Source organism: Scyliorhinus torazame, chromosome 12 (assembly GCF_047496885.1).
Source record: "Scyliorhinus torazame isolate Kashiwa2021f chromosome 12, sScyTor2.1, whole genome shotgun sequence".
Lineage (NCBI taxonomy): Eukaryota > Metazoa > Chordata > Chondrichthyes > Carcharhiniformes > Scyliorhinidae > Scyliorhinus > Scyliorhinus torazame.
In genome coordinates this window covers 34,327,056-34,349,305 of record NC_092718.1, presented here as the reverse complement: position 1 = coordinate 34,349,305, position 22,250 = coordinate 34,327,056, and the positions used below count along the sequence as shown (strand labels likewise).

Here is a 22,250-nt window from a genome sequence, read left to right as displayed (position 1 = left end):
CTATACAATCTTCTGACCTTCCACCTATCTTTGCACAATTATATGCTTTTTCTTTAAGTTTGTTACTGCCTTTAACCTTTCTAGTTAACCACAGATGGCATATCTGTCCCTTGGACCTTTTCTTGCTTGTTTGATTGTGTTGATTCTGTGTATTTTGAAATACCCCATTAAATATCCCCTTGAAACATATATACAATTTGTTTTAGTAAAATAAGTCAGTAATGGTGGACATTTTCCTACAGAAGAATTTTTCAAAATCTCCTTTGAAACCTTCGGGTAGCTTTTGGAAGAAACAAAATCGACGTTCGCTGGATGGGATTTCAACAAAAGTTTTTCATCCATGTACTGGATTACCCTTACTTTCAAGTCCTGTAAGTTAATAATATTGACTTTACTTTTTAACAGATTGGAAATCATTTAATGTAGCAATTATAATTTCTGACTATAGGATGTTTTAACAGTGCAGAATTCATAGATTATCATAGAATTTACAGTGCAGAAGGAGGCCATTCGGCCCATTGGGTCTGCACCGGCTCCTGGAAAGAGCACCCCACCCAAGGTCCACACCTCCACCCTATCCCCATAACCCAGTAACCCCACCCAACACTAAGGGCAATTTTGGACACTAAGGGCAATTTATCATGGCAAATCCACCTAACCTGCACATCTTTGGACTGTGGGAGGAAACCGGAGCACCCGGAGGAAACCCACGCACACACGGGGAGGATGTGCAGACTCCGCACAGACAGTGACCCAAGCCGGAATTGAACCTGGGACCCTGGAGCTGTGAAGCAATTGTGCTATCCACAATGCTACCGTGCTGCCCTTATTGTTGGATGGGGTTACTGGGTTATGGGGATAAAATTGAAGTACTATAATGAATAACCTATAAAGTTTTGTTTGTAAGTCATCTTGATTGCATTAAGTTAAACAGATTCTGTCCCAGATTTGCCATGAAACATGGTGATTAAAACTGGCCTCTTCCAATTTTCTAGAAAATTACGCACATTTTTCAATTGCTTTGTTGCAAAAAATGCTTAAATATTTAGACCTTCTTTTCCAAGTAGTGACAAGACTTTTAATACTACAGTTACAGGAACAGCTATTTGAAGTGTGCGTATTTCAGTGCATCATTTGAACCAAACAAGCAAATTTTAAATTCTGGATTCCATTGCTATCAATTAATTTTCAGCAGACTTGGTCAGATGTTGGTCAAATAAAATTGCCTATTTTATTCTTCAAGCCAATTCTGTTACCCCATATTTGATCAGAAATTGACTATGTGCAGCAAAAGATTCCAAATATTAGCAGTAAATATAACATTCTTGTTGTGGAAATCCTTTTCAAAGTTTGCTCCTCGCCATTTTACCAACTCTTACAAAGACTGCACTTTTGTGAGTAATATGGGCATCGTAGTTTATTTGAACTTAAAAGTCTGGAAATTACTCACTTGACATCAACTTGATGTCTGGCTAGAAAACATGGCAATGTTGCGACTTCCTTTCCTTGCTTGTTAAATTTTTAAAAAAATATTTCTATTCAACTTCTTCAATTTTATATATAACAACAACAAGTAATAACCAACTCCTCCCAAAACCCCGCTCCCCCCGCCCAAAGAAAACCAAACCAAAATCCCACCAGCCTGCACCCCCACCCTCCCGAACAAATAACAACGGCCAGCTCTTTAAAAATAAATGGCTGCCGTCTTCGGTACAATTGCTTCCACCACGGTGTACTTAACTTTCTCGAGGTACAGAAATTCCATAAGGTTCCCATGCCATACCGGGTGAAGCTAACCTCCAATCCATCAGCCTTTGAGCAATCAATGAGGCGAAGGCCAAAACATCCGCCCCCGCCCCAATCTGCAGCTCCAGCAGGTCCGAAACCCAAATATGGTCCAAGGGAACAAGGCTTCAATTCAATTTGTAGGATCGCCGACATGGTGCCAAAGAAGGAAACTCAGAACCCCACTAGCTTGGGACACAACCAGAACTTGTGTACATGGTTAGCCAGGCCACCCAGGGGCTGGTTTAGCACACTGGGCTAAATCTCTGGCTTTTAAAGACGACCAAGGCAGGCCAGCAACACGGTTCAATTCCCGTACCAGCCTTCCCGGACAGGTGCTGGAATGTGGCGACTAGGGGCTTTTCACAGTAACTTCATTGAAGCCTACTTGTGACAATAAGTGATTGGGGCAGCACGATAGCATTGTGGATAGCACAATTGCTTCACAGCTCCAGGGTCCCAGGTTCGATTCCGGCTTGGGTCACTGTCTGTGCGGAGTCTGCACATCCTCCCCGTGTGTGCGTGGGTTTCCTCCGGGTGCTCCGGTTTCCTCCCACAGTCCAAAGATGTGCAGGTTAGGTGGATTGGCCATGGAAAATTGCCCTTAATGTCCAAATTTGCCCTTAGTGTTGGGTGGGGTTACTGGGTTATGGGGATAGGGTGGAGGTATTGACCTTGGGTAGGGTGCTCTTTCCAAGAGCCGGTGCAGACTCGATGGGCCGAGTGGCCTCCTGCACTGTAAATTCTATGATACACCGCTCACACTCATCCTCCACATCCGCAAATAGCCTCTTCATCTTGGATTTGGTCAAATAGGCCGAGTGCACTACCTTCAACTGTATCAGCCATAACCTCGCACATGATGACATTGCGTTCATCCTACGCAGAATCTCACTCCACATTCCCTCCAGCTTGGATCCCAGCTTCTCCCATTTGACCGTAACCCCTCCAAAGATACTGCCCCCTCCGCTATAAACCTCCCATAAATCCCCGAAGTGCTTCCCTCCTCTGTCCCTGCCACTAACAAAACCCTCTCCAGCAACGTGGATGGCGGCACCATAGAGAATTCTGGAATGATCTTTGCAAAGTCGCGCTCCTGCAAATATCTAAATGTATTCACCCATGAAAGTCCTTCATCACAGCAGTCGCTTGTTAAATTTAACATATCGTGTGCGAACTAGTAATCACCATGTATTCTATAAATGCAGGTTTTGAACAATTTTTGGCAGGCCTTTACATATGCGATTGGAGGGTGCCCTCATTTCCATGCTCCAAAATTACATGAAGAAATGTCTTTACAGCGGTAACACTTGCAGTACTGAATTATTGACACTGCAGACAATGCTGCTCACACACAGTGAATGTGCTTATGACACCTGGCAGTAGAAACAGATTTTTGTATGCATTTTACGTGATATTCAGCATCTTCAATCAGTCAGGCAGGCACAGTGGGATCAGTGGTCTTGATCTACACCCAGGAAAGACCTCCTGACAGTTATTGCATAGTTGGGGTCGGGGGGGGCAGGGGGTAGGCATGGCAGACAGACATCATGGAAGCATGCAACAAAAACTCTATAGTTATGTTGGGAGCGTTTTAATTCTACATTCACTGAGGGAAGCAGAACAGCCCAAGTGAAGGTGATGAATTTCTAGAATGTATTTTGGACAGTTTTACAAAACACCATTTTAGAACTAACAAGGGAACAGATCATACTGACCTAACTGACAAGAATTAGTTAACAACCTGACTGTATGAGGCCGTATTATAAATAGGCATCCCACCATGATTGAATCTGATATTAGCTTTTATAGGATGCAGGATTGACATGACTATCAAGGAAAGTAGTAAAATGTGCAAAAATAAATGCGAAAAAAAACTTGCAACAGATAACCAAGATAACATCAAAGATTTTAGAAATATATTAGGAGAAAGAGTGGTAAAGATAAATGTACATCCAAGTTTAGTTGGGTGTTATAGAAAGTTGTGTAAATAGAAATAGGAACATCATTTATCAAAACTATAGCAAATTAAGTTAAATGTGGCATAGCGTGAGGTCATCCAGTTTGGAACTGAGAAAGACAAATGGGAATATGTTGATTGTGAGGGACTAAGTGCTGTGGAAGTGCAAAGGAATCTGAGTGTCCAGATGCACAGATCACTGGAAATTATTGCACTGGAATAAAATGTAACCAAAATGATTAATAAAATGGTGAAAGTGGTTTGGAATACAAAAAATGAGGAAGCTTCAGTCACACAGAACCTTGGTCAGACCCAATCTAGCATACGGAGTTCAGTTTTGCGCATGGAACCTCTGGAAAGATTCGCCAGAATGATAGTTAGGCTTAAAGGGTGAAACCTTTGAGGGCAATTTATATAAACTTTGTTTGTATTGCCTTCAGCTTAGGGGGTTAAGGGATGGTCTAATCAAACTGCATTAAGATATTAATGGGTTTAGTTAAGTTCGATACAGAGAAGTATCTATTTGCTTTGGTGGGGAAATCCAGAACAAAGAGGACGACCATTTAAGCCGGAAAGATGTTCCATGCTGAGAATAGTGAAAATCTAGATTGGCTGTGAATATTGGGTCAATTGAAATAATTAAAACCTACATGTCAAGACCTTTCCCTGCCCTATAGCATACCATATGCTAAGAGACATTTTATGTAGCTTCCGAAGACTAATAAATTTGTAACGGGTATTGAAGGATAAGGATCAAAGGTGGGTGAATAGAGTTGTAGTAAAGATTGTCCATGATCTAATTGAATGGCAGAACAGGTTTGAGGAGCTGAATGGCCTCTTCCTGTTCCTATGTACTTCTAAAAATGGCAACTAATGCACTGAGAATTTCACTCTTCATATTAATTATTAATGTATAGCAGGTAGGTTTCATGTTTGGTTGAAATTCTTGAGGTAACTTCTTGATGTTAATTGTGTAGCAATGTATTTCATTGTACCCAGGTGGTGGGCATTAACTGGGGATTCACTTGTCCACAGGAACAGACTGAAACTCTGGTTGTTGAGTTAGGAGGTGCATAAATACAAGCTTATGAAGTGTGCAACAATTAGGTTCCAATTCTTTTAGCTTTCTGGACTAGAAACCAGAATATAATCTATCTGATATTTCCTTTTAAAATACTTTTGCAGACTATGTTACAATCATAGCTGTGGTTTAGTGTCAAAGAGTCTGTGAATCAGAGTAATTTATTGTTAATAGAATTTATCTTGTTGTACACCAAGGTTCCACCAAGAAAAAAACAGTCGGGATACTTTGACCTGGACACTTCATTGCAAAGACTAAAAGGGGTACCTTGCAAAAGGTATTTCTGTGTCTTTTTCTACAGTTTGACAAAAACAAAGTGGCATTCTTCAGGATTCAAGTGAAAGTGTTTTTGATACAGGATGCATACTAAATTTAATAAGCAATTCATTCCTTTACTCTAATGAATTGCATTTGAGGATTGTTCATTGTATTTAAGGTTAAATGCTGATCGCATAAATTGGCTTTGGCTGTTTTCTGATTTTAAGCAATTCCCACAGGTTTACCTGAGATTGTTTTGCTCCATTTCCTTTCTTTAAATTCCCTAAAATAAATTGCGACTTGCAATTTCTTGGTCAAGAGACTTTGACGTTAAGCTTTAATCAGAATGATAGTTTTAGGATGACTCATCCGGAGAGTGTTATGTGCTGTGGGAGTAATCCTCTTGAGACTTATTACTGTAACTCTAACTCATTTGAATTGGAGCACCTCGATGCCACTTTTCTTGTTGTGATACATTTAATCTATTTGTGCCCAAGTCCATGTCAGACCTTTCCCTACTCTATAGCATACCCTATGCTATGAGACATTTTATGTAGCTTCCGAAGACTGTAATAGAGAAAACTTGGTGTTCCACAATTTTAATGTTATATATTGTTCCTTAATAAAAGAGCTGCCAAAATAGTTGATTGCCATCTGCTGGCAAATTGGTGGTGCTTTTTAATCAATACTCATTTTGTAAATTTAATGTATGGTGGCATTTTCTTTTTGTGTGCAAGGGTATGCTTGTCAAAGCTGCTTGTTGTTGCAGTCCGTATTGGTTACCAATAGGCACCTCAAATGAAAAGTTAAGAGTACAGAAATGGAAGAACTGAATGCTGGATATGGGGGGAATCCGAGAACAGTTCTGAATACAGAAGGCACGTTCTGTTGTCTTGATTAATTTGTATGGCAACTTGTGTTGTCAGTGAGAAAGGAGGGTACTGTTGAAACCTATTCAGAAATACATGTATTTGAACTAATTAAGGGTTAATATTTAACAGTTTTGCATAATTTAATGCATAGAGAGGACAATGTGATTTCTTCTAGTATTGAATCCATCTACCGAAGAGCAAAGAGTATTTGCTTTTATGTTATATTTTCTTTTTCTTTATAGCCAGAGACAGTACTTAAGACCAGAGAATGATGCTGACCAAGGGAAACAACTCCTGAGTGTCAGTGCTCCACCAGCAACTAGTCTTAGCCTGCTTGGAAACTTTGAGGTACAAATCAGAAATGCGCGTGTGCCATGCAGAAAGAAATGGGCTAACAATTGATCCAGTGTTTAGCTTATTTGAAGGAGATATTTTTGAGTGCATTAGCTTTTGAGATTCATATGAATGACTTTTAGAGAGATGTTTAGATTTATTCATATCTAGTTACAGCACCATATCTCACACATGCTAGCAAGAGAGTTTAGAGTATAATCTGGAGGATTGTTCATGTTACACATTTGGGTACAAAGACAAATATTTTCAAGTTTACTACTCGTTTGTATCGATGTTTCAAAAGATAATCAGTACCTCCTCAACAGTTACTGGTGGGTGGCTGTTCAACAGGGTTTGTGTTTTTAATGGAAAGTATGGTAGCTTGGGGAGGCAGCAAGGCCTTTTCAAAATGCATCACCTACGATTGCAAGAATGATATGGATCTACAGTCATTTATATCCCTAAATCTGTCCAGTAATTTAACTTTTAATAAAACTTTAAAGTAATTTAAACTACAGGGTGGCACAGTAGTTAGCACTGCTGCATAGCACCGGTGACCTGGTTCGATTCCAACCTATGGTGACTGTCTACATGTTCTCCCCATGCCTGTGTGGGTTTCCTCCGGGTGCACTTGTTTCCTCCCATAGTCCAAAGTTGTGCAGATTAGGTGGATTGGCCATATTAAATTGTCCCTTTGTGTCCAAGTTTGGTGGGTTTATGGGGGATTGGGCAGGGTGGGCCTAGATGGAGGTTCGGTTCAGACTCGATGGGCCGAATGGTTGCCTCCTTCACTGTAGGGATTCTATACATTACCAAAATGGCTATTTTGAATTTGAGGAGTCAGGCCTATTCAAGCCAGTTAGAACATCTCTATGCTCCTGATAAGCATGAGGCAGGATTTTCTGATTACATATTAAGAAGATTGTTAGAAGCTCTCCATTTTAGAGTGACCAGTCATATGGGAATTACAACACGAGAAACGGCAGCTATCTTTCTTTCTCCATCTCTTGTTCTAAAACTGATTTACCATATGGGTCTAAGTGGAGATTTTTATTCTTCTCGCAGTGAAAAAGTGAATCTTCGGAAAATGAAGGAGGTACTTTTAAACACAAAAAATATGGAATTAAAGTACCTTTTGGCTTGAGTGTCTCATGAGGCATTGTTGTATAACTTACAAAGCTATATGTATGTTATAAGTTATTTTAGGTTAACAGATTGGAGTATGATAAATTTTGTGCCTAAAAATCTTGGTTTCCAAGCAGTAGTTCATAAATTGCAATCTCAAATCCATAAATCTTTTGAGTATTAGGATTGGAGGATGAGTTTTTCTTGTGTTTAAAAGGTGCAAAGGTATATAATTTTTTCTTGAATTTACAATTACTTGCTGTTTAGCTACATAATGTGTGTGCTGTTTGGAAGTCCAGCAGTTTGTATATTATGGTGTCATTTCCAGTATAACCAGGGCCCTTTTAATTTCTTGTTGGGTGCCTTTTGTGTGCTGATGTGGCATCAATAATTCTAACACAATGTAAACTAACATATTTGTGGCTAGCACTGGGATTGAGATTTGAGAATTATCTAAGATTATAAAATGTGCAGGTTAGGTGGATTGGCCATGATAAATTGCCCTTAGTGTCCAAAATTGCCCTTAGTGTTGGGTGGGGTTACTAGGTTATGGGGATAGGTTGGAGGTGTTGACCTTGGGTAGGGTGCTCTTTCCAAGAGCCGGTGCAGACTCGATGGGCCGAATGGCTTCCTTGTGCACTGTAAATTCTATGATAATCTATGATATAAAAAGAGATTGAAGAAAATTGAAACAGTAGGCATTTATAGTGTAGCAGGAGGCCATTGAGTCCAATATTCTTATGTAAGACTCCGAGAAGAAACCTGTTCATTTCTTTCATCCTTCTTCCCTTGTAAATAGTTCTATCAAATATTTTCCATCCGTTTTAAAAATGATTGATTCTGCTACTGTTTATGGGAGGATAAACCTATTCTTCTAACCTAATTATTTGTTCTTTTAGTGAAGGTTTATGCCATCTGGTTGTCAACTTGCCAAACAGTGGAAATAGCTATTCCCTGTTTGCTCGATCAAAACGTCTCATATTTTCACTATTGGGCCTGCTTTTGACCTTCTTTGAACCAATGAGAAATGCCGCAGTTTCTCTCGTCTGTCCTAATCAAAGCCTGTCATCCCAGGTAAAAGTAAATGAACTTCATTTGCATTCTGTTCATGGCCTTGATATCCTTCCTAAAGTATGACACTCAAAATTGAGCACACTATTCTAATTGCAACCCAAGCCAAAAAGGAGACATCAAGAATTAGGATTGAAAGTGCTGAAGAAACCTCCAATGTGTTTGTAGTAATTCAGTTAACTGTACCTTCAACTGAGATTAAAAGTTTCAGGAAGAAATTGTCAATTACAACAATTTTAACTTGGCTATCCTGGAAGAAATCAATAAACGGTTACAGTTTCCATCTCCGGGCAAACCCGCCCGCACACCCTCTTAAGGCAAACTTCCATCCTGAGGGAACTAGGGACGACTAGGGGCTTTTCACAGTAACTTCATTGCAGTGTTAATGTATGCCTACTTTTGACAATAAAGATTATTAAGTATTTGCTGCCCACTAATAGTTTATTAAATTATTGGTAAGATTTTAGAGTGTTATTAAAGATGAGATCGCGAAGCACTTGGAAGTGCATGGTAAAATAGGACTGAGTCAGCACGGCTTTGTCAAAGGGAGGTCATGTCTGTTAGAGTTCTTTGAGGACGTAACAAGCAAGTTAGACAAAGGAGAACCAGTGGACGTGATTTATTTAGATTTCCAGAAGGCCTTTGACAAGGTGTCGCATAGGAGACTGTTAAATAAGTTAAGAGCTCATGGTGTTCAGGGTAAGATCCTGGCATGGATAGAGGATTGGCTGACTGGCAGAAGGCAGAGACTGGGATAAAGCCGGTGACTAGTGGTGTCCCTCAGGGGTCTGTGCTGGGACCACAACTTTTTACAATATACATTAATGATCTGGAAGAGGACTTCCGGGTGCGGCGATGACCAGCTGAGTCGCACGTTTCGGCAGCTCCCTGTGAAACGGACTTTTGGGCTCTTGATAGGAGCCCCAACGGCAATTTTAACGGCTGAAAACACCGTGCGGTAAACCAGAAGGGTGTTCCCCCTGGACACGGATGGAAAAAGGAGAGGAAAGTGGCCGGATTGCAGCGGATCCTTTGGAACAACGGCAAGGAAGGCAAGCAGAAACCAAGATGGCGTCGGAAGGTGGCAGTTTCATATGGGGCCCTGAACAACAAGAGTTTTTGAAACGCTGCGTGGAGGAGATAAAAAAGGAAATGAAGAAAGAGTTGTTGGCCCCGATATTACAGGCGATTGAAGGGCTGAAAGAGGAACAAAAGACACAGGAGCAGGAGCTTCGGGTCGTGAAGGCGAAAGCAGCAGAGAATGAAAACGACATACAGGGCCTGGTGGTGAAGTCGGAGATACAGGAGGCACACCAGAAACGATATGTGGAGAGGTTGGAGGCACTGGAAAATAACGCAAGGAGGAACAACTTGAGGATTCTTGGCCTTCCTGAAGGTGTGGAGGGGGCGGACGTCGGGGCATATGTGAGCACGATGCTGCACTCGTTAATGGGAGTGGAGGCCCCGACGGGTCCGTTGGAGGTGGAGGGAGCATACCGAGTTATGGTGCGAGGATCGAGAGCAGGAGAAGCTCCCAGAGCCATAGTGGTGAGATTTCTCCGTTTTAAGGATAGAGAAATGGTCCTTAGATGGGCGAAGAAAACTCGGTGTAGTAAATGGGAGAACGCGGTGATCCGCGTCTATCAAGATTGGAGTGCGGAGGTGGCGAGAAGGAGGGCGAGCTTTAATCGGGCCAAAGCGGTACTTCACAAAAAAAAGATAAAGTTTGGAATGCTGCAACCGGCAAGACTGTGGGTCACATATCAAGGGAGGCACCACTACTTTGAGACGGCGGATGAAGCGTGGACTTTTATTGTAGAAGAAAAATTGGAATGATTGGACTACGAAAATGAACGTTTGGACAAAGTGGTGGGACGAGTGGGAGGGGGGGCGAAGAGGGATTGTATGATTAATCCTGCGGTATGGTAACTTTTCTTTCTCCCACAGGTGGTGATGGGGGGAGGTGGGGAGGGAGAGGAGATGGGGCGTTGGCCATGGGAGGCGGGGCTGAGGGAGAGGCGCGGGCTTGGTTCCCGCGCTATGATAATTATGGCGGGAATAGAGAAGCAGGAAGGAGGGGGCGCCGCACGGGGCGAGCCGTGATCACGGGGGGAAGCCGAGGTCAGCCAGAGTTTGCTGACTTCTGGGAGCAACATGGGGGGAGTAATTACGCTAGCGGGGGGTCTAGCGTGGGGGGGGGGGGAGGGGGGAATTACTGGGTTGCTGCTGCTGGGGAAAGGGGGGAGTGGGTACGGGAAAGGATGGGCGGGGGGGCACCGTCTGGGAGAAATACAGCCGCGTGGGAACTGGGCGAGAAGCTGGAAAAAGATGATGGCTAACCGGCAAGGGGGGGGGGGGGGGGTGGGAAGCCCCCCAACTCGGCTGATCACGTGGAACGTGAGGGGGCTTAACGGGCCGATAAAGAGGGCACGAGTACTCGCACACCTTAAGAAACTTAAAGCAGATGTGGTCATGTTACAGGAAACGCACCTGAAACTGATAGATCAGGTTAGGTTGCGCAAAGGATGGGGAGGGCAGGTGTTCCATTCGGGGCTGGATGCGAAAAACAGGGGGGTGGCTATATTAGTGGGGAAGCGGGTAATGTTCGAGGCAAAGACTATAGTGGCGGATAACGGGGGCAGATACGTGATGGTGAGTGGCAAATTACAGGGAGAGATGGTGGTGTTGGTAAACGTGTATGCCCCGAATTGGGACGATGCCAATTTTGAGGCGAATGCTAGGACGCATCCCAGACCTAGAGACCGGAAAGTTGATAATGGGGGGAGACTTTAACACGGTGTTGGAACCAAGGCTGGATAGGTCGAAGTCCAGGACTGGTAGGAGGCCGGCAGCAGCCAAGGTGCTTAAGGATTTTATGGAGCAGATGGGAGGGGTGGACCCGTGGAGATTCAGTAGACCTAGGAGTAAGGAGTTCTCGTTTTTCTCCTATGTCCATAAAGTCTATTCACGCATAGACTTTTTTGTGTTGGGTAGGGCATTGATCCCGAGGGTGAGGGGAACGGAATATACGGCTATAGCCATTTCGGATCATGCCCCACACTGGGTAGACTTGGAGATAGGGGAGGAAACAAGAGGGCGTCCACCCTGGAGAATGGACATGGGACTAATGGCGGATGAGGGGGTGTGCTTAAGGGTGAGGGGATGCATTGAAAAGTACTTGGAACTCAATGACAATGGGGAGGTTCAGGTGGGAGTGGTCTGGGAGGCGTTGAAGGCGGTGGTTAGGGGGGAGCTGATATCAATAAGGACACATAAAGGGAAGCAGGAAAGTAAGGAACGGGAGCGGTTGTTGCAAGAACTTCTGAGGGTGGACAGACAGTATGCGGAAGCACCGGAGGAGGGACTGTATAGGGAAAGGCAAAGGCTGCATGTGGAATTTGACTTGCTGACCACAGGCACTGCAGAGGCACAATGGAGGAAGGCGCAGGGTGTACAGTATGAATATGGAGAGAAGGCGAGCAGATTGCTGGCACACCAATTGAGGAAAAGGGGAGCAGCGAGGGAAATAGGGGGGGTGAGAGACGAAGATGGAGAGACGGAGCGGGGAGCGGAGAGAGTGAATGAAGTGTTTAAGACATTTTATAAAAAATTGTATGAAGCTCAACCCCCGGATGGGAGGGAGAGAATGATGGAGTTTTTGGATCGGCTGGAAATTCCCAAGGTGGAAGAGCAGGAAAGGATGGGATTGGGAGCACAGATCACGGTAGAAGAAGTGGTGAAAGGAATTAGGAACATGCAGACGGGAAAGGCCCCGGGACCGGACGGATTCCCAGTTGAATTTTACAGAAAATATTTGGACTTGCTCGCCCCGCTACTGACGAGGACCTTCAACGAGGCAAAGGAAAGGGGACAACTGCCCCCGACTATGTCAGAAGCAACGATATCGCTTCTTTTAAAGAAGGAAAAGGATCCGCTACAATGCGGGTCCTACAGACCAATCTCCCTCCTCAATGTAGATGCCAAGGTCTTGGCCAAGGTAATGGCAATGAGAATAGAGGAATGTGTCCCGGGGCTGGTTCATGAGGACCAAACTGGGTTTGTGAAGGGGAGACAGCTGAACGCGAACATACGGAGGTTGTTAGGGGTAATGATGATGGCCCCACCAGAGGGTGAAACGGAGATAGTAGTGGCGATGGATGCCGAGAAAGCATTTGATAGAGTGGAGTGGGATTATCTGTGGGAGGTGTTGAGGAGATTTGGGTTCGGAGAGGGGTATGTTAGATGGGTGCAGCTGTTGTATAGGGCCCCAGTGGCGAGTGTGGTCACGAATGGACGGGGATCGGCATATTTTCGGCTCCATAGAGGGACAAGGCAGGGATGTCCTCTGTCCCCATTACTGTTTGCACTGGCGATTGAGCCCCTGGCGATAGCGCTGAGAGGTTCCAAGGGATGGAGGGGAATACTTAGGGGAGGAGAAGAACACCGGGTATCTTTATATGCGGATGATCTGCTACTATATGTGGCGGATCCAGCGGAGGGGATGCCAGAAATAATGCGGATACTTGGGGAGTTTGGGGATTTTTCAGGGTATAAATTGAACATGGGGAAGAGTGAGCTGTTTGTGGTGCATCCAGGGGAGCAGAGTAGAGAAATAGAAGACCTACCGTTAAGGAAGGTAACAAGAGACTTTCGTTACCTGGGGATCCAGATAGCTAAGAATTGGGGCACATTGCACAGGCTAAATTTGACGCGGTTGGTGGAACAGATTGAGGAAGATTTCAAGAGATGGGATATGGTAGCATTGTCAATGGCAGGGAGGGTGCAGGCGGTTAAGATGGTGGTCCTCCCGAGATTCCTCTTTGTGTTTCAGTGTCTCCCGGTGGTGATCACGAAGGCTTTTTTCAAAAGGATAGAAAAGAGTATCATGGGTTTTGTTTGGGCCGGGAAGACTCCGAGAGTGAGGAAGGGATTCTTACAGCGTAGTAGGGATAGGGGGGGGCTGGCACTACCGAGCCTAAGTGAGTATTATTGGGCCGCTAATATTTCAATGGTGAGTAAGTGGATGGGAGAGGAGGAAGGAGCGGCGTGGAAGAGATTAGAGAGGGCGTCCTGTAGGGGGACCAGCCTGCAGGCTATGGTGACAGCCCCATTGCCGTTCTCACCAAGGAACTATACCACGAGTCCGGTGGTGGTAGCTACACTGAAGATTTGGGGACAGTGGAGACGACATAGGGGAAAGACCGGAGCACTGGGGGGGTCCCCGATAAGAAACAACCATAGGTTTGCCCCGGGGGGAATGGATGGGGGATATGGAATGTGGCAAAGAGCAGGTATAACGCAATTGAAAGATCTATTTGTGGATGGGAAGTTTGCGAGTCTGGGAGCGCTGACCGAGAAATATGGGTTGCCCCAAGGGAATGCATTCAGGTACATGCAATTGAGGGCTTTTGCGAGGCAACAGGTGAGGGAATTCCCGCAGCTCCCGACACAAGAGGTGCAGGACAGAGTCATCTCAAAGAAATGGGTGGGGGACGGTAAGGTGTCGGATATATATAGGGAAATGAGAGACGAAGGGGAGACTATGATGGACGAACTAAAAGGGAAATGGGAAGAAGAGCTAGGGGAGGAGATTGAGGAGGGGATGTGGGCAGATGCCCTAAACAGGGTAAACTCGTCGTCCTCGTGCGCCAGGCTAAGCCTGATTCAGTTTATGGTATTACACAGGGCACATATGACTGGAACACGGCTCAGTAAATTTTTTGGGGTGGAGGATAGGTGTGCGAGGTGCTCGAGAAGCCCAGCGAATCATACCCATATGTTTTGGTCATGCCCGGCACTACAGGGGTTTTGGATGGGGGTGACAAAGGTGCTTTCGAAAGTAGTAGGAGTCCGGGTCGAACCAAGCTGGGGGTTGGCTATATTTGGGGTTGCACAAGAGCCGGGAGTGCAGGAGGCGAAAGAGGCCGATGTTTTGGCCTTTGCGTCCCTAGTAGCCCGGCGCAGAATATTGCTAATGTGGAAAGAAGCCAAGCCCCCGGGGGTGGAGACCTGGATAAATGATATGGCGGGGTTGAGACAAGGCAGTTGCCAATTAGGGCTAGTTTTTATTTATTTTTTTTGTTATTTAATATTTATTTATTTGTTGTTGTTTTTGTTTAAATTTAAAAAGGTCATTATTATCTGTATTGTTACAATGTTGTGTAAAGGATGCACAATGTACTGTGTTGGTTGACCAAAAATTTTCAATAAAATATTATTTAAAAAAAAAAAAATGATCTGGAAGACGGTACTGAAGGCACTGTTGCTAAGTTTACAGATGATACAAAGATCTGTAGAGGGACAGGTAGTATTGAGGAAGCAAAGGGGCTGCAGAAGGACTTGGACAAGCTAGGAGAGTGGGCAATGAAGTGGCAAATGAAATACAATGTGGAAAAGTGTACGGTTATGCACTTTGGAAGGAGGAATTTAGGCATAGACTATTTTCTAAATGGGGAAATGCTTCGGAAAGCAGAAGCACAAAGGGACTTGGGAGTTCTTGTTCACGATTCCCATAAGGTTAATGTGCAGGTTCAGTCGGCAGTTAGGAAGGCAAATGCAATGTTAGCATTCATGTTGAGGGGGCTAGAATACAAGACCAGGGATGTACTTCTGAGGCTGTATAAGGCTCTGGTCAGACCCCATTTGGAGTATCTTGAGCAGTTTTGGGCCCCATATCTAAGGAAGGATGTGCTGGCCTTGGAAAGGGTCCAGAGGAGGTTCACAAGAATGATCCCTGGAATGAAGAACTTGTCATATGAGGAAAGCTTGAGGACTCTGGGTCTGTACTCGTTGGAGTTTAGAAGGATGAGAGGGGATCTTATTGAAACTTACAAGATACTGCGAGGCCTGGATAGAGTGGACACGGAGAGGATGATTCTACTTGTAGGAAAAACTAGAACCTGAGGACACCATCTCAGACTAAAGGGACGATCCTTTAAAACAGAGATGAGGAAGAATTTCTTCTGCCAGAGGGTGGTGAATTTGTGGAACTCTCTGCAGCAGAAGGCTGTGGAGGCCAAATCACTGAGTGTCTTTAAGACAGATAGATAGGTTCTTTTGATTAATAAGGGGATCAGGGGTTATGGGGAGAAGGCAGGAGAATGGGGATGAGAAAATATCAGCCATGATTGAATGGCGGAGCAGACTCGATGGGCCAAGTGGCCTAATTCTGCTTCTATGTCTTATGATCTTATGGTTTTAAATTTGGCAAGGCCAGCCCGTCCCCGCCCCAACAGCACCTTCTTCACCCGATGGGGCTTTTCACGCCCACACAAACCCCAGGATCAACAAATTGATCTTCCTAAAAAGGGCTTTTGAAATAAAAATAGAAAGGTTCTGAAACACAAATAAAAACCTCGGGAGTGCCATCATCTTCACGGACTGCACCCGCCCCGCCAATGACAATGGGAGTATGTCCCACCTCTTAAAATCCCTCTTCCTTTGCTCCATCAACCGGACCAAATTCAGTTTATGTATTTGCTCCCATCCCCGCACCACCTGGATGCCCAAATACCTGAAGCTCGCCCACATTACCTTAAACAGCAGCTCGCTCAATCTCCTGCTCCCTCGCATGGATCGGGAATACCTCACCCTTCCCCATGTTTAACTTGTACCCCGAGAACTTGCCAAATTCCACCAAAATGTCCCATGATACCTCAAATGCTCCGCATCCATAGCGACCACCACCTCCACATTCCGCCCCTCCGACGGCATCATTATAACATTCAACAGATGCCTACTTTAGCCGAAAGATGCCTCCCATTAACAAACCCCGTCTGGTCTTCTGTTACCTCCGGCACACAGTTCTCAATCCGTGAGGCCAAGATCTTAGCCAACAACTTGGCGTCTCTCCCCCCCCCCCCCCCGCCCCCCAGTCGGGAGCTCCGATTTGTAAAGCCTCCTATAAAACTCCTCAAATACCCCGGTTACCCCCACCGGGTCCAGTATCACTCCACCCCGATCGTCCTTCAGCCTTCCAATCTCCCTCACCGCCTCCTGTGTCCTGAGTTGGTGGGCCAGCATTCTACTAGCCTTCTCCCTGTACTCGTACTTTGGCCCTCTGCAACGGCCCCACTGCCTTCCCCATGGACACCAGCCCGAACTCCATCTAGTCCTTCTGCCCCTGCTTCAACAATCCTGCCTCCAGGGCCACCGAATACCTCCTGTCCACCCGCAGAATCTCATCTACTAGCCTTGCCATCTCTGCTCGCTCCTCCTTCTCCCTATGCACCCGGATCGATATGAACTCCCCCCTAACCACTGCCTCCCACAGCGTGATGGCCGAAACCTCCCGTGTGTCATTGAGTTCCGCATACCCTTGAATGGTGGCCCTCACCCGCTCACATACCTCCTCATCCGGCAGCAACCCTGCATGCAGCCTCCACTGCAGGTGCTGCCTCTCCACCCCTCCCCCGGTCCACTTGCAAGTCCACCCAATGCGACACATAGTCTGACACCATAATCGTCAAGTACCCTGAGTCGACCACCCCCGACAATAACGTCTTACATAGCACAAAAAAATCAATCCAAGAGTACACCCTGTGCACGTGGGAGAAGTATGAAAACTCTTTCACCCTCGACCTCCCAAACCTCCACAGGTCCACCCCCGCCATGTGCTCCATGAATCCCTGATGCTCCTTTGCCACTGCTGACACCCTCCCCAACCTCGGGCACGACCGCTCCAACCTTGGATCAATAACCAATTTAGGGCATAAGCATTTACCAGGACCACAGGCATCCCCTCCAGCTTTCCACTCACCATCACAAACCCGCCCCCCCCCCCCCCCTCGAATCAGCCACTATATTCCCCACCTCCACGCCACCCGCTTATGTCCCAGCACAGCCACCCCACGTCTTCATGTCTAGTCCTGAATGGAAGACTTGCCCTACCCATCCTTTCCTTAGCCTTGTCTGATCCCCGATCTTAAAGCGTATTTCTTGTAAAAACGCCACATCCGCCTTCAAGTTCCTCAGGTGCACGAAAACATGCAACTGTTTAACTGGTCCATTCAGCCCCCTCACGCTCCATGTGACCAGCTTGGGGGGAGGGCCCCCACCCCACCCCCCCAGCCGCCGATCAACCATGCCCCTTAGGCCAGGCCCACCCTTCGATGTCCACCGTCACCACTCCCTCCTATGCTACGCCCCAGCAACAGCACCTTTGTCAGCAACCCTCTCTCCCCGCCCCCCTTCCCTTAAACCAAACAACTACCCTATAATAATCTTTATTGTCACAAGTAGGCTTACATTAACACTGCAATGAAGTTACTGTGAAAAGCCCCTAGTCACCATATTCCGGCACCTATCAGATACACAGAGGGAGAATTCAGAATGTCCAAGCTACCTAACAGTATGTCTTTCGGGACTTGTGGGAAGAAACCGGTGTACCCAGAGGAAACCCATGCAGACACGGAGAATGTGCAGACTCCGCACAGACAGTGACCCAAGCCGGGAATCGAACCTGGGACCCTGGCACTGTGAAACCATAGTGCTAACCACTATGCTACTGTGCTGCCCTATCCCCCTCTGTTACACTAACCATCTGATCACCCCCCACTGCGCTCCTGTTAACTAGCCTGCCCAGCTAGACTGGCAGCCCCCACCCAAGATGCCTAAGCCTCCTGCCCCCTGCTGATTCCTTCCCCCCCCCCTCCTGCTCTCACACCTCCCAAGCAGCAATGAAACAAGAAAAAAAGGGTGCACTCGCCCTCAATTGCGACAAATATCTCAAAGGAGCAAAGTTCTCCAACAACTAACAAAGAACAAAGATCCAAGAAAAAGCGGACTGAAAAAAACACCCATCTCCTCACACCACCACAGTTCAATGTCCACCTACCCCTGTTAGTCCATTGTCCCATACAAATTCCATCGCCTCTTCTGGTGTTCCAAAATAGTGCTCTCGGCTATTAAATGTCACTGAGAGGCGGGTCGGGTACAACATCCCAAATTCACCCCCTTTTTTTAAAGAGGGCAGCCTTTTCCCGGTTAAACCCGGCTCTTCTCTTCGCCAGGTCCGCGCCCAATTCCTGGTACACCCGAAGCTCGCTCTCCTCCCAGGTGCTGCACCTTGTCTGTCTTGCCCATCTCAGTATCTTCTCCTTATCTAAGAACCGGTGAAGATACCCCACTATCGCCCTCAGTGGCTCATTCGCCTGCAGCTTCCTCAGCAACGCCCTGTGCGCTCAGTTGACCACCAGGGACCGGTCAACGGCCCACTCCCCACCAGCTTCTCCAACATCCTGGCACCCATCCACTCCCTCGGTGCCTTCAGGCATCCCCACGATTCTTAGGTTCTGCCTCCGGGAACAGTTCTCCTAGTCTTCCACCTTCTCCCTTAATCGCTGCTGAGTCTCCCGCATCACACCTAACTCGGCTGCCAATGAGGCAAGCTGCTCCCCACTGCCTCCTCCACTTTCCGAATGGCCTGGCCCTGGGACTCCAGCCTCTGCTCCACCCAGTCAATTCCTGCTTTTAACAGCTCTACTGCCTTGGCTCTAGATCCTCACGGGCTTCCTTCCTCTGTTCACTAAACTTTTCAGTGAGTAAGTCCACCAGCTGCTCCGTCGACTGGGCAGGCAGGGTAGGCCCTTTACCTTCTGCCATCTTGACCTGTGGCGCACGAAGATTCTCCTGCTCTGCCAGCTCCCTTTTCTCAATCCACTTCTGGGCCATGGGTCCATCCACCAGCCCCACCAGTGGAGTCAAACTTTGCTCCAGACAGTCCTGCACCCTTTTTTCTGCAAAACATCCACCCTACAAGTGGGGAAAAGGTAAAAAAAAACAGCCTCGAGCAGGAGCTGCCACATGCGCGACCACTCACTCCATGGCCACCATCCGAAGCCCCAGACATGATATATCGAGGAACCATCAGAGGAAACTTAGTTTCAGGAAAAGAAGTAACTAGGTCAAGCTGCATAACAAATCTGCGCCTCAAATCAAATTTGTCACGAGTAGTGCACATTTTCCTTAACTGATTGATTCTCAGTATGCATTTTCTTTATGTGCATTGTGCTGGGTATTAACAAACATTAAAAAAACATTTTTAAACTTTTAAATTATTTTGACAAATGTTCAGCAAACCCACCGATGTTGATGATTGTGGAGACTGAATTGAATTGAATTTGTTTTATTGTCATGTGTACTGAGGTACAGTGATTTGCGTATAGCCCAGACAGATGCATACATGAAAAACATAGGATATGCATAAATACACAATGTAAATACATAGGCACAGGCATCAGGTGAGCATACAGAGTCTAGTACTTCTCAATAGAGAAGATGTGTGAACAGATCAGTTCAGACCATAAGAGGGTCATTCAGGACTCCGGTAACATTGGGGAAGAAGCTGTTTTTGAACCTATTAGTGTGTGTTCTCAGACCTTTGTACCTTCTGCCCGATGGAAGAAGTTGGAAGAGAGAATAACCCGGGTGGGAGGGGTCTCTGATTATGCTGCGCACTTTCCCAAGGCAGCGGGAGGTGTAGACAGAGTCAATGAAGCATGGTGCAGCATTTTGCTGTACGTCATGGGCCCGCCTGGCTGTTGCACCTCCAAGTTACAAGATGCATTAATGGTGCATTGCTATTTAAACAGTGGCTTCCCAAATAATTGCTAGTGATCTTGCTGATCTTACATGAACAATCGGAATAAATGGGAATATAGGCATGTGCATTCTATTTTCCATTTCATACACCGCAACTTGTTATCTGGCTATGATAGAGATTTTTTTTTTATACATGAACAGCAGTAAATTGAAGGGATGTGGTTAGGTTGATCTGATATTAGGATAAGTGGTTGGCACAACAGCGTGGGCCGAAGGGCCTGTACTGTGCTGTACTGTTCTATGTTGTATGTCCTTAATAAGGATCTAATCAAGGGTGGCACGGTGGCACAGTGGTTAGCACAGCTACCTCATGCGCCAAGGACCCGGGTTCGAAATTGGCCCCGGATCACTGTCCATGTAGAGTTTGCACATTCTCCCCGTGTCTGTGTGGGTCTCACCCCAACAGTCCAATAAGATGTGCAGGGTAGGTGAATTGGCTTTGCTAAATTGCTCCTTAATTGGGAAATAAATAATTGGGTACTCTTATTAAAAAAAAAAAAAAAAAAAATGTTTTAATGATCTGAATCACGTAGGTTACATGCCTCCAGATTTTAGAAGCTGGGAAAAAGTCTCTGACTATCCACTCTGTCAATGCTCCTCATAATTTTGCAGATCTTGATCAGGTCGCCCCTCAACCTCCTTCGTTCCAGTGAGACCAAACCAAGTTTATTCAACCTCTCCTCATAGCTAATGCCCTCTATACCAGGCAACATCCTGGTAAATCTCTTCCACGCCCTCTCTAAAGCCTCCACATCCTTCTCGTAGTGTGGCGACCAGAATTGAACACTATACTCCAAGTGTGGCCTAACTAAGGTTCTATACAGCTGCAACATGACTTGCCAATTCTTATACTCAATGCCCTGGCCAATGAAGGCAAGCATGTCGTATGCCTTCTTGACTACCTTCTCCACCTGTGTTGCCCCTTTCAGTGACCTGTGGACCTGTACACCAAGATCTCTCTGACAATACTCTTGAGGGTTTTACCATTCACTGTATATTCCCTACCTGTATTAGACCTTCCAAAATGCATTACCTCACATTTGTCCGGATTAAACTCCATCTGCCATCTTGCCGCAGAAGTCTCCAAACGATCTAAATCCTGCTGTATCCTCTTGACAGTCCTCATTGCTATCCGCAGTTCCACCAACCTTTGTGTCATCCGCAAACTTAGTAATCAGACCAGTTACATTTTCCTCCAAATCATTCATATATACTACGAACAGCTAATGTCCCAGCACTGATCCATGCGGAACACCACTAGTCGCAGCACTCAAATCAGAAAAGCACCCTTCCATTGCTACTCTCTCCCTTCTATGACCTAGCCAATTCTGTATCCATCTTGCCAGCTCACCCCTGATCCCGTGTGACTTCACCTTTTGTACCAGTCTGCCATGTGGGACCTTGTCAAAGGCCTAGCTGAAGTCCATATAGCCAACTTCCACTGCCCTACCTGCATCAATCATCTTTGTGACCTCCTTGTAAAACTCTTATCAAGTTAGTGAGACACGACCTCCCCTTCACAAAACTGTGCTGCCTCTCGCTAATACGACCACTTGCGTCCAAATAGGAGTAGATCCTATCTCAAAGAATTCTCTCCGGTAATTTCCCTGCCACTGACGTAAGGCTCACCGGCCTGTAGTTCCCTGAATTATCCTTGCTACCCTTAAACAAAGGAACAACATTGGCTATTCTCCAGTCTTCCGGGACATCACCTGAAGACAGTGAGGATCCAAAGATTTCTGTCAAGGCCTCAGCAATTTCTTCTCTTGTCTCCTTCAGTATTCTGGGGTAGATCCCATCAGGCCCTGGGGACTTATCTACCGTAATTTTTCAAGACACCCAACACCTTGTCTTTTTGGATCTCAATGTGACCCAGGCTATCTACACATCCTTCTCCAGACTCAACATCCACCAATTCCTTCTCTTTGGTGAATATTGATGCAAAGTATTCAATTAGTCCTTGCCCATTTCCTCTGGCTCCACACATTGATTCGCTCCCCTGTCCTTCAGTGGGCCAACCCTTACCCTGGCTACCTTCTTGCTTTTTATGTACGTGTAAAAAGCCTTGGGATTTTCCTTAACCCTATTTGCCAATGACTTTTCGTGACCCCTTTTAGCCCTCCTGACTCCTTGCTTAAGTTCCTTCCTACTTTCCTTATATTCC

General features: G+C 45.9%; 1 protein-coding gene across 8 annotated transcripts in view; it reads left to right on the top strand.

The window, feature by feature from the left end:
• atosa (atos homolog A) overlaps positions 1 to 22,250 on the top strand; it is a 194,136-nt gene that overhangs the window by 150,514 nt on the left and 21,372 nt on the right. For 4 of the 8 annotated variants that reach the window (XM_072470665.1, XM_072470669.1, XM_072470664.1 and 1 more), the window contains 3 exons: positions 243 to 371; positions 5,024 to 5,103; positions 6,199 to 6,304. In XM_072470665.1, the coding sequence (XP_072326766.1) occupies positions 243 to 371; positions 5,024 to 5,103; positions 6,199 to 6,304 (315 nt within the window). Of the gene's footprint in view, positions 1 to 242; positions 372 to 5,023; positions 5,104 to 6,198; positions 6,305 to 8,313; positions 8,493 to 22,250 lie in introns of those variants that run through there. The other 4 variants (XM_072470668.1, XM_072470667.1, XM_072470670.1 and 1 more) reach the window with 3 other exon arrangements.